A 12,490-nucleotide genomic window follows, 5' to 3' on the forward strand; every position below is an offset into this window, starting at 1 on the left:
TACGTGGTGTTGTTTAGAATATCAGAAACCAAACTGGGAAAATGTTCCTGATGTTCTTATTCCTTGCGATATATATATATATATATATATATACAGTAAAAGCTCGTTAACTCGGATCTCACGGGACCGGAGAAAATGTCCGAGTTAACCGAATTCCGAATTATCGAATGGACCATGAAAACAAAAGGAAAACGTACACGGCACAGACAAACCTTTATTTCTTGAAAAAGTGCGTTATTTTCGTCTGCCTCGCCGTCGGAATTTCTGACAGAACGATCTTATTTAATCCCATCAGGTGGTGGTGTGCACGTTCACTGTCGCGAGAACAAACGCAGAACTCCTCGAGGACAGCGAGGGCTTCGGCGGCCTCCTGCACGGTGCGGCGACGTCGCGTTGGCGGCTCATCTTGACCGTCATCATCGGAACAGTGATTTTGGTCCTCTTCAAGCACTTCCGATAATATATCATCGTCAGTCAGCGGACCAGCAACGGCAACATGATAGTCTATAGCGACGTAGTCTAAAATCTGGACGCCACTAGGAAGGACAGAGTCAAAACGCGTGTCATTCACCTCGTCGTCCACATTTCCAGTGGGCTCGCGGGTGTCCTCTGGAGTGGCCTCTGGAGGAATATCCGAGTCGTCAGGGTGGACAAAGCCGCTGTGCCGGAAAGAATTTGCAATGACCGCGGGCGGCGTTTCGCTCCAGACATGCGCTAAAATGTGAATTGCGGTTAGGAGAGTCAGGTCATATTCTCGCCCTGCTTCCTTGCACAGCAGGAGCCGTTCCAGCACATGCTTTCTGTACCTGCTTTTTACGTGCTGAATTATCCCTTGATCCAGCGGTTGCAGAGCAGCCGTCGTGTTTGCAGGTAGAAATACAAGTTCGATGCACTCCAGCCCTGTCACTCTGGTATGAGCGCTGCAGTTGTCAACTAGAAGTAAAACCTTGCGCTTGTTAGCAGAGAAGCGGCGGTCGAGCTGGCGCAGCCAAGCTTGGAAAATATCCGAGGTCATCCAGGCCTTTCTATTGGCGTGATATTGCACAGGAAAGTGGTGAATGTTCTTAAAACACCTCGGGTTACGCGCCTTCCCGATGACTAGCAGTGGCAGGCGCTCGGTGCCCGACATATTTGAAGCGAGAAGCACAGTGACCCTTTCTTTGCTCCTCTTCCCTCCAACGCACGGGTCGCCCTTGAACGTGATCGTTTTTTCCGGCAAGGCTTTAAAAAAGAGAGCCGTTTCATCGGCATTGAAGACGTTGGCAGGTTCATAACGAGCCAGGTACTGGGGAAGCTCAGTTGTCTTCCAGTCAGCAATACGCCGTTCATCCACTGCTGCTTTTTCCCCGCACACGTTTCGAAAGACCAACCCGTGCCTTTCTCTAAAGCGGGCAAACCAGCCTTCAGACGCACTGAAAGATTCGATGTTCATTCTCAGTGCGTACCTTTCAGCTTGCTGACAGATCAAAGGTCCACTCAAGGGAAGCTGGCTGTTCCGCATGTCTGTTATCCACCGCAGCAGTGCGTCTTCCAGCTTCGGGTGTGCTGCCGTCCTTAGTCGTTTTCATTTTCCGGTGAATTTGCCGCTGTCAAACGCCTCGAAAATTTTTGCTTGGTTCTTCACATAGTCGCTTAAGGTGCTTCTCTTAACATCGTACTTTTTCATTATCTCTTGTCGAGAAACACCTGCGTTCACGTCTTTCAATATCATCACCTTTCTTTCAAGATCATTTGCTGGCTGCTGTGGCCGCTTAACTCCTGTGACGGTCGCCATCGGTATGAAGCGCGACGGCGGCGGCAACGCGCACACACACAGCCGCAACACGCGAAGTCACAACACAAAGAACTACGTCAACGAAGTCACGAAGTACACCAGTAGGCATAGCGAGCAGCTGTTAGTAGACACTGGATGTGCCGGTGGCCCAAGCGCTTCCGCCGGGTGGTGACTAGCGCCACCTAGCCACTTCCCCCTCATTCACTATCATCATGATCATATTCTGCTGCAGTTCGTTCGGTTTCGGTTTCTCCAAAACTCCGCTTCCGCCGTCGGTTACGGCAAGCGGTGATTGAGCCTCCAAGCCGCCGAGATCGCGCGACTCTGGAGTCGCGCGGAGTTGTCCGAGATAACCGGTGCGCCGCTAAATCCCTCCGAATTAATGAGCATTTGACCCCATTGAAATATACACAGTTTTGCCGGGACCGCGCCGCGAGTCCGAGTTAACCGAATTTCCGAGTTAACGAGGTCCGGATAAACGAGCTTTTACTGTATACACATACATACACACACACGCATATCGAACACTAGCAAGATGGATCTCTACCCCAACAATTTTTTTTCAGCTTAATGGCCTCGACGATAGCGTTTAAACCTTCCCGCACTGCTGTTCTCGTGTTTTTGTGTAGGCTGTGTGGCATTCCAAGAGAACACATGTACAGGTAGCAAAATACAGACCAGCCGAAAACAAGACCTGCGTTTGAAGAAACAATTTTAGTTCTTCTGCACGGTCTCTCATTCCACAAACAAATTACTTATAGAATAGGTTATTGCTTTCTTGAGTAGCTCAGTTAGACATCAAGAACAAAACAAAAAGTGTATGCACTTGCACATTGTTTTTTGGACAATGCATTGTTCCCTTTGTGTTGTGCCTGCTTTTCATGAAGCCTGGGATGCTTAAAATGGCGATCAGATGACAGAGAATTACAGACCTGGAAAATAATGCAAATTGAATTGCAATAATAACCAAATTGTACCAAGCACCTTTAGCATTTCACCCTGTTTATACTAGAGTGGAAGTCGAGTGCTACATAAAAATGAGCTGTAGGGGCGCTCATGTTTCTCGCGTCTACTGACATAAGTCTTCAGCGCACGGCTCTCGCATCTCGTGGCCTTCGGCCTCCTTGCGTAGCACACTTGTGATGGTTGAAGTCTGTGTTGCAGTATGCAGGTGTGACGAGAAATAGCGCTGCAAACTGACGGCTCGATATCGCTGTATAACTCCGAGGTATCCTTCCTGGATAGCGCTGCTGTTTAATATTGTGTTCTTTCGCCTTCCGTCTTCACGAGCATACTGTGAAGTGGATGGATGTATTCTGACACCAAGCAGGCATTAAGCTCTATTGGCAACTTGCGCTCATCTTGCCAATGCACCTGTTTGTGGTTGTGCGTTAATGCGATAGCATTGTATGCAGACTGCACCCACTTTGTAGGCATCCGTACGAAGAAAAATATGGGCCAATCTCGAAGGCAGTGCACTCTAGCACAGTGTCTCAAAGCGCCAGCTGTCACGGGAGAAGAATGTGGGAAACTGGCACGTGACACGCGCGCTAGACGTTTCAAAGAGCAATTTTGGCACAAGAGAAGCATGCGTGCCAACGTGTCATGCCATCTTCATTATTGAGTTGTCATTATGCATTTGTTGTCATAGCGTCGATGGCATGCCATTGTGGTCGTTCCATCCTCATCATTCTATCTTTGTCATACTACTCTCGTCATGCCGTCGTCATACTGCCTTCATCGTCCCACTGAGATCATTCCTTCTATCGTTCTAGCATAATCATGCTCTCGTCACTCAATCGTGATTATGCCGCCATTGTAATGGCTCCTTCATTCCAGCTTCGTCATCTGGTTGTTGTTACACAATTGTTGCCCTCCCACTGCTTTCGTGCCTTTCGTTGTCACACTGTTTTCGTTATACCATCATCATTTCAGAATCATCATCTCAAACGTCGTTATACCACCTTTGTCATTCCATCGACACTATTCCTTCATTCTATCATTCTCACTGCGTCATGGTCAAGCCATCATGCTCGTGAGCCCCCTTGGCAAGCAAGTGCCATACCAAAGTTGGCCGACACCGGAGTCTGTGTATGTTGCATATAGCTGAAGCAGTGAAAGTGCTAAAATGACCACTACAGATTTTAAATAAACATGACTTCTCCAATATGGTGCTTAGATGCTACTCACACTACCAATGAGTCACTGTGAGATGAATTCTGCCACAATTTTTTAATTCTACAATTGTGTTCTGTGCATTATGCTTTTTTTGTTTTTACAATTATTTTTTCTTACTAGCTAAACTCTCTCAACATACTTTTGTTCTGTATTTGACCTTATTGTTGTTGCGACTCATAGTTTGTGAGCGCATATGTTTCTGCTGGCCCCCCTATGTATTACAGCAACTTCCGATTAATTTGGCTCTTTTTATGTTGATTTTTTGGTTAATTTGATCCCAGTCAAAGGTGCTGGCCAGTGCCCATGCATGTCTATAGGCCCAATCTTTCATTATTTCGTTCCCAAAACTTGCCTTCGCCGAATAATTCGAACTTGACGAGTCTGCACACATGCACCTGATATCTCTGGCAACCGCGATAGCGACCCCTTTAGTAGCAGTGTCTGTCTTGGTGGAGCTTAGGGGTCAGTGAACGTGCTGAACAGACGTCATTTCTTGCCGAAAATATCTATTTTCGGCCAACACCAGGAAGACTTTCAAGCCTAACCGAAGCTCCCAATGTTGCATTATGGCATTTACCCAATTCTAACACGTGCCTTATTTTTCTTCTTCATAAGAATTGGGCTGAAAACTGCCTGCACGGCTCAATCCGACACAAAACCAAAATCGCCTTTGCAAAGTTTGTAGGCTTTACCACATCACGCCAATGCATTGCGGCAAAGCTGACTTTAAAATACCGTGTCGCGAAGCTGACTGAGAAAGCGGCTGCAATTGGGCAACAATTTCTCTTGCTAAATAATAGGGTGCACATTAAATTTCTACTCTGTTTAGGAGCTTTCTCCATTAGTTTACGATTTTGGACACATACAAAGCGGGCGCACATTTAATTCGGAGGCGTGTTAGAATTGGGTAAATACTGCCAAATGAATCAGCAGTGTGTTTTGGCATTTTTCTTAATCTTGTCCAATTCGAACCACCGGATAATTGCAACAATTTTGTCGGTCCCATGAGGGTCTAATTATTATTAGTCAACTGTAGCCTCAACTGAAGGCCTTTAAGCATACTGTGAATAAATAAAAGAAATATTTAGGTCTGTACCGACGCCTCCCCCATTCCAATACAACTATACCACTACAGTTTGACCGGGTCTTGAAAGGTTCCTTAAATAAAAAAAATTTCATTCTTTCACATATTTGTCTGTATGTACAAAAAGCGCATGTTTATTGGGAAAGGCCCATAGATAACTACATCAGCTCTCTTCTAAATAACAAACACTTTTCCTTTGAGCAGACAGTTCCAGCGATCAGACGAAGTATGCAGCCAGCTGTGCCATCTTGTCCTTAGGCTTGCCTCTACGCCGACCGCGGCCTCTGCCTCTACCACCACCGGCAGCGGCACCCGCTGCCCGGCGGTAGTTGTTCCTTGGCTTGAGTGCTTGGTGTCGCTCCACGAGGCCAGACAAGGTCACATCGCAGAAGATACAGCCTACCGCCTCCGTCTGCGCACCCGGGAGCTTCGTCTTCTCCTGCAAGCGAGGGAAGCAATGCAATGAAAACTACACTAACAGCGAAAATGGATTCCTTTGTCCAGCACAAATCAAGTTATTGCAACATATAAATTTTTAATGTTTGCACACCAAGGCCCAAATAAACTTGTGTTTTCACTCGCTGGGGTCAGCCGCTAAATTTAGTGGGTAACTAGGAGAGTATGAGTTCTAACGACCTGTTATGCAGTCAACGACCAGTTTTTCAGACTCGCCAGGCACAGCGACAACATCCGAAAAATCAGGCAGTCTGAAAAAACGAATGCGTCTTTAACTGCCCTCAAGGGCACTAATCGCCACAGCCACAATTTAAATAGCTTGAAGGCTTTCCAGTAAATTTATTGGGCATCTCGGTGCTCATACTGGACATAAAACGGGGGGTGCACCCATGTCAAATTAAAGAACGCATTCTATGCCCAGTGAAAGTGGCTCCATTGCACTCTTGGTATGCGTCACCGCAATACATTGCATATGCTTGACAGCGAACACAACTGTACTGCGGCAAAGCTGGCATTCAGGGACTAGTATTATGCAATGCTTTGGGCATCTCTGTGCTCGTACTATGGCAGGAGAAGGCAGGTGAGTGCTATGTGCCATGACAGTAGCCCCTTTGCACTCTTGGTATGCTTCACTGCAATACATTACGTATGCTTGACCACATAACCCCACTGTATTGTGGCAAAGTGGCTTCCAGGAACCGGCTTATGCAACGCCTTATACCCTTGCTGTGCTTTCCGTGCTTCAACGAAATTGGCAACGATCACGAGGACGGAGTCGGCACCATTGCACACAGCAGCAAATTATTTAAATGAAAAACACGGCACCGAACAGCAGGAAGCTTGATAACAAATGTGAAAGCAGCTAGGCCTAAGGATAACGCAAAATGACTACTATGGCTGCCAGCAGTTCGGCATGTGAGAGCGCTGTTTCAAGGTTGTGAGATAATTAAAATGATGACGGCGGCTTCAATTAATGCCGTTTCAGACCTGCAGTCACTGCAAAAAGTCATAAAAATAGGACGGCGAAGGCTTTCAGCATCTGCAATTTCATACATCCTTATACATTGACTCTATGGGGTACGGGTGGTGCCACGAAAGCGTCTGAAATAGTAGGCGCATTCAAAAAAATCGGTTGTTGACTGTGTGTGTGTGTGTATATATATATATAGGGCCCTCCAGATGGCACTGATTTTGTTACGCAGTTAAAACGGTGTTTGATAACTAAAATTTACTCCAAAATGCACAAGAAAGCTATGTACACAAGTTCATAGATGTGGTGTATTTCTTCTATATCAACGCATTGAAAACATGTACCAGTAGTTGACTATTGAACAAAATAATTTGTGTTTGGCAAACTTTAGTGCCAAAAACACGCAACTGAAAATTTTGTGGGTCTTGGCACAGCGTTCTAAGATTGTTAGGCTGACGAGAGGTGCAAGAACTATCACTTTTCCCGCCTCAAAAGGGTCATGCAACATAAGTTTGTTATTGTGATCAGATGTCGGTAATACTTTGATCTGATTAACAATTAACAGCTGTGATATACCACGTAACTTGAATTAATACATTAAAGCGGCCCTGGTTAAGGTGCAGCAAACACTCATTCTTCCCACCAGAGTTTTTTACTTACAAGCTTGTACTCTACGCTGACCAACTGGCTGCCACATTCATCACACTGCTCGTCTTCCACGCACACTTTCCGGGCATCTTCACAAAGCTGGACAATCACATCACACCTGGGCAGTGAAAAAAAAAAGAAATCATGTGTCAAGGTCCAGATATATGGTGTCAAGGTACAGGGTGTCTACCCTTTCACAAGGTCAAGGTAGACAGAGAAATGCAAAGATGGTCTGTAACGAAGGTCTTAAAATCGCAGTGCTGAGCGGCAGCACAGTGCCATCCCAAATGTAACCTAAATTAGAATAGAATGTAAATTTTTTACCCAGCTTTGTCTGGCACATACTTTTCAATTCTATATCAGACAGTTATGATACGATTGGAAAGAAGAGACAGAACCCCAAAACCAAGCTACAAAAGATATGAGGAATTCTATAGGCAGGCTTTACCACACATCAGACTTGCCCCAAACAAGATGGCTGAGCTTCTATTAGTAACGTAGCAGTTGAGAGATGCATTCTGTAAGATTTAATAGTGTGAGGAACAGAGGGCAGCAGGCATGGTGGCACCAGTCCACACTCTGACACCTTAATATTAGGGGTGTGCAAATATAAAAATTTTCGAATATGAATCGAATAGGAATACTTAGATTCAAATATCGAATAGAATAGACCACTGTCTACTTCACAAATAGGTTCATTCTGATAAGCCATGCATATTACCCCTCGAAACCCACGCCCGTACGTCCTCAAGATTACATAATCATCTTACCTTCAAGCGCATTTTTGGTAAAACTGCTGCTTTCAATTTATCTGCTGTACCTCATGCCATATCTTACTGGAATGGTCTTCCCGATGAAATCGTCTCGATAACCGATCGTAAAATATTCCGTGAACATCTGTGCATGCTTTTTGCTTAATCTCCTTCCTCTTATTTTCTGTTATGCTTGGGCATTCTGTGCTTTTTGTTTTTTAGTTCAGCCACTGTACAGTTGTGTTAGATTTATTTTTGAGTTGTTTCCATTGTACTCAACAGCTCATTGTTACATTGCCCCCCTTACTCAATGCCCGACAGGGCCTGTAAGGTGTTTTCTAAATAAATAAATAAATATATCAAATAATAATTTACATATGCATTTATTAGCAAGTTTGGTTACTTTGTATAGTTGGAACATTGCAATTACATAGTTAATGTTAAAAACTAGACTAGTAAGCTGTTGTACTAAAACATTGTGCATTTGGCGCAAGATAACTTGGAAAATTTAGTAATTCCCACTAGCTGTCCTCGCCAGCCTGTGCCTTATTAAACCGCATCAAATGCCTGTAAACTCGGAAGCGTTTGACACTGTGCCAGTCGTCACTCATCTCACTTGCTATCAAGCAATAAGCTCAGAATAGGGGGTGGCGCTGCAAAAAAAGAAAAGCAAAAAAAAACACAGTAGCTTGCACTAGTGACTCAAGGCTAAAGACACAGCTGAGATAATCGGTTCCTAGCTGGTCCTGGCTATACGAAGTGATGCTAAGTTATACGAAGTAATGCCAAGTGATGCTAAGTTATACGAAGTGTATAAGCATTTCCTCGTGGTCTGTGGCATCAGGGAACGCCGCGCGAAGCACTCGCTGTCCGAGCACACGCACGAGAAGTGGGGTGAAAGCTATGCACAGTGTACGGGCGGCCTGCAGCATACGACATGCCGGGATGACGTCATGACACATGCGCAGTAGCGCGCTGGTGGGAGCTCGGCCGAGCCGCCGCCAGAGGTGCCTGCTGCAGTCACGGACACCGCGAGCATTCAGCACTAATGCGAGGAAGCGGAGAAGTGCGGGTGGCGTTGGCAGAACCTCTGCACATTGCCTCATTGGCGCTGCTCCAATTTGTTTCTCTCTCTCTCATTTTCTCTTTCTCTCTCCCGAGCATAGCGCATGACCTGCGCACTCTCTCTCGCTCTCATTTTCGCTTTCTCTCTCCCGAGCATAGTGCACGACGCTTCGCGAGGTGGTTGCTAGGCAACACAGTGGCAGGCGGCACACATTACAGCCAGCTTAAACAGCTCCACTGTGAAAAAAATTGCTCTCTCGCTGTCTGCAAACCCGTGCCCCTTCCTACTGAGAGGCTGTCTGTCCTGCAAAATTCTGACATTCAGTGGCTAAGTGTGCTTTACAGGCAGAATTTCGCTAGCAGCAAGAAATCGTCACAGTTCAGCACAAGATCGCCCAATATTTTTAGATTAGTTAGAAAGAAATGCTAAGAACTGCGTTTGCTCCCACACATCCAGCAACACATTCGATTTCATTCAAACATTCGTATCGTATCAAACCAAATATTCAACCCCCCCCCATCTTCAAATATCTATTTTTCGAATCGAATATGAATATTGAAAATATAATATTCGATAAATATTTAGAGCTTTTTGAATATTTGCACACCCCTACTTAATATAACAAATTCAATACCCTGAAGTCCACCATCTTTGTTAAGTCAGACGCGATGTTTGGGGAAGTACATCTGTGGATATTGCACGTCGTCGATTATTAGCTAAACTAACAAAAGAACCAATGAGTTTATCTAGATCTGCAGCCAGCAGGAATACAGTATATGAAAGGTAATAAGAGCCACTGCTAGCACCTACTGCCACTAGAGCTGATACATCACTGTTAAAGACTGCTGTAAGCGATTAGTGCTTCATAAAATGGCTGTCCTTATATTCTTTCGATACTCTTTGCTTTCCCATTCCACGTCTCTTTCCCACACAATAAGTTTATGGAAACTATATCATAATTGCTTCATGCACTTTCACTAAAAGCACAGTCAGCAGATGGCACGCAGATCTAGCAGTTCCTTTACTCTTGTACAGGGTCACCAGCTGGACATTACACTCGCTACCTCCTCGTCTATCCCCCTCACTGTTTATTCTCTCTCTCATTTCTCTATGCCATAGCGCTGATGACATTACCCTCTTTGTCTGCTTTAACAAAAGCATATTCCGCAAAGTTAATGGTGAGTTTGCATACACACACAGCCAAAGAGGTACCGCAGCAGCAGACGACCCACCTGTTGCAGCCAATCTTCCACTTGGGAGCCGACGCTGGGTCAAGCACCAACACGCCAGACGTGCATTCGGGACATACTGAGATGCCGTTAGCCATCATGGAGTGCGGGCAGGTGGGGTGCGTGCAGGAGTTGCAGCCGATCTGGCGGCCAGTGTCTCGGAATGGTGGGTGGTTGTAGCAGTAGGGGCAGAAGATGAAGCTCTGCAGGGGGAGATAGTGAAAGCAGGAGCAGCCAAGGAAGCAAATGCGTGATGATTTTGCAAAGTAATGTGCTGCTACATTCGTGCAAAGAAGAGAGGTTTAACTTGTCCGCATATGTACAGTTGAACCTCGTTACAGAAAAGCACACGACACAAAATACCTTTGTTACATGCGATATATGCTTTTTTTTAGTGTCCCTTTAATTTAGTTTTCTAGCCTTTTGTCTGAGCTCGATATCTTGTACACGTCTTCCAAGCTGAACTTTTCACTTGCCCAACACATATCCAAAGTCCTTACACGCTGGTCTTTTATTAAAGCAAGTTTACTTCATTAACCGCTGCACTAAATAAAATACAGGTACATGGAAAGTGAGAAATAATTTGGAAATAGCGTGCACCAATGGCAATGAATCCCACCAACCTTTCCTTTCGTGCCCCCGTACCACTGCAGCAGCTCAAAGTCATCGAGGGGGCACTTGAGCTCGCGGAACGTGCGCACACTGCCGTTCTGCGGTATGCTGTGAGTGTCATTGCACTGCACACAGTGCAGCCGGCTTGGCTTACTGGCCACCAGCTTTAGGTACCGCCGGCACTTGCCGCATCTATGGTGAAACAACGCAAGGGAAGCAAATGTTTGTTTACTAGTGACAACCAGCTATAGAGACTTCAGAACGAGCGTTCAGAAAGGTAGGGTGACCGCGACACGATAGAGCTTCACCTGGCTGCCACGTGGGGGTGCTACCACCACCACCACCACCACTGGAAATCGAAGTCATTACACTGCAGCAATGGGCTGTTAAAAGTCGGGTTTAATAACCGATGAGCTAAGCAGTGCAGGGCTTTTATTACCACATATCATGGTTTTACTTGTTGTCGGCAACTGATTTTACTAAACTTGTTATGGGCTGATCGCTCTCACACAAGATGAGGTTTCTGTATCCAAAACTTTTTGAACGTCATGAATTCGACTAAAAGAAGGCGTGTTCAGTCAGATTGCACATATGAATGGTCTATACCATTCTCGAATCTACGTCAGCACAAGTGATTGCTCTGGAGTGTTCAGCAACACGTGTATAAATGCCAGATCGACTTGAGCCATAAATTTAGATACAACCAACGACTGTGTTCGCCGCTATCATTGAAATTGGAGTGCTGCTTGCCTTTCTGGCCGCCAGATCATCCAAATAATGTTTCATTCCAAGTTTGTTGTTTACCTCCCTGCCTGTCAGCCAGCACCAGTTGCTACCACTTAACAGTAGTACGAGGTACATTCAGTACATGGCCAAACCGCGATTGTGTGATACGTTTTATGGCTGCTAGATCTCATGTGAACAAGAAAAGGTGCCAGGCACATGCGATCGAGAGCAGTATAGGAGCCCGGCAGCGTAGCTTTCCTGCAGTGATTGCTCGGCCATGTCACGTGAAAGTGGCGGCACGCACTCAGTTTCCTCTTCCTGTAGCAATAAAATCCTTTAGCGGGTCGTCACATGCGGCATTCGCAGCTACCACTACGAACCATACTGCAATAAGCATCTTCACCTGTCTCTCATAGCGTGTGTGGCGTAGCGCTGTTGGAAGTGTACTGCACGCTTTTAATATACGATAACCCAAGAGCCCCGCTATTCCCCACTGCAGGCAGCGCAACGTGAGCGTCGTATGTTTTGCTCTGGTGGCATCGTATGCTGGCATCGCCCAACAGCTCGATTTCATTTCAGTTTCCCGTTGCTGCCTTAAAGACCAACTACAATGAAATTTCACTTCGGGTAAATTGCCTGTAAATGCTTAGCAAATACTATCAATGTAATCTTGGCAAAGTCGCAGGGCTGGTAATTGTCCAATTTTCTTATTAGCAGCCTCTAAATAGCGCCTCAGCAGATGACGCGTGCACCTGACGGTGCGCAGTAGCGATGCAGATGTGGCAAAAGTTTCAGAACCATACATGACTGCTGATCTCTCAGTTGTGTCTAGGCACCCAGGTTCATCACTCGCTCAACATTTGCAAGTTGATAGGTATCTCTCTTGGCGTGCTTTCTCAATGTGCACGTGGTTTGAGCTGTTGCAAGAATGCCCAGTGTCTGTCGGGTGCTTGAACCCACGTACTCGAACACCAGAGATGGCTCTGCAGTACATA

The 12,490-nt window shown here is 45.8% G+C and overlaps 2 protein-coding genes across 3 annotated transcripts in view; both read right to left on the reverse strand.

The window, feature by feature from the left end:
- Nucleotides 1-214: 214 nt before the first annotated feature.
- On the reverse strand, nucleotides 215-1,129 carry LOC119464031 (tigger transposable element-derived protein 6-like). Its single transcript, XM_037724849.2, has one exon. It carries the CDS (start codon nucleotides 1,127-1,129, stop codon nucleotides 215-217), a length of 915 nt encoding a protein of 304 aa, XP_037580777.1.
- Nucleotides 1,130-5,142: 4,013 nt separating this feature from the next.
- LOC119464595 (DNA topoisomerase 3-beta-1) overlaps nucleotides 5,143-12,490 on the reverse strand; it is a 54,944-nt gene continuing 47,596 nt past the window's right edge. The window contains exons 13-16 of one of the 2 annotated variants that reach the window (XM_037725622.2): nucleotides 10,781-10,961; nucleotides 10,161-10,360; nucleotides 7,123-7,228; nucleotides 5,143-5,475 (exon numbers count right to left, since the gene is read on the reverse strand). In XM_037725622.2, the coding sequence (XP_037581550.1) occupies nucleotides 5,254-5,475; nucleotides 7,123-7,228; nucleotides 10,161-10,360; nucleotides 10,781-10,961 (709 nt within the window). In that variant the 3' untranslated portion in view covers nucleotides 5,143-5,253. The remainder of the gene's footprint in view (nucleotides 5,476-7,122; nucleotides 7,229-10,160; nucleotides 10,361-10,780; nucleotides 10,962-12,490) is intronic. The other variant, XM_037725623.2, reaches the window with a different exon arrangement.

The sequence above is a fragment of the Dermacentor silvarum genome, chromosome 9, assembly GCF_013339745.2.
Source record: "Dermacentor silvarum isolate Dsil-2018 chromosome 9, BIME_Dsil_1.4, whole genome shotgun sequence".
Lineage (NCBI taxonomy): Eukaryota > Metazoa > Arthropoda > Arachnida > Ixodida > Ixodidae > Dermacentor > Dermacentor silvarum.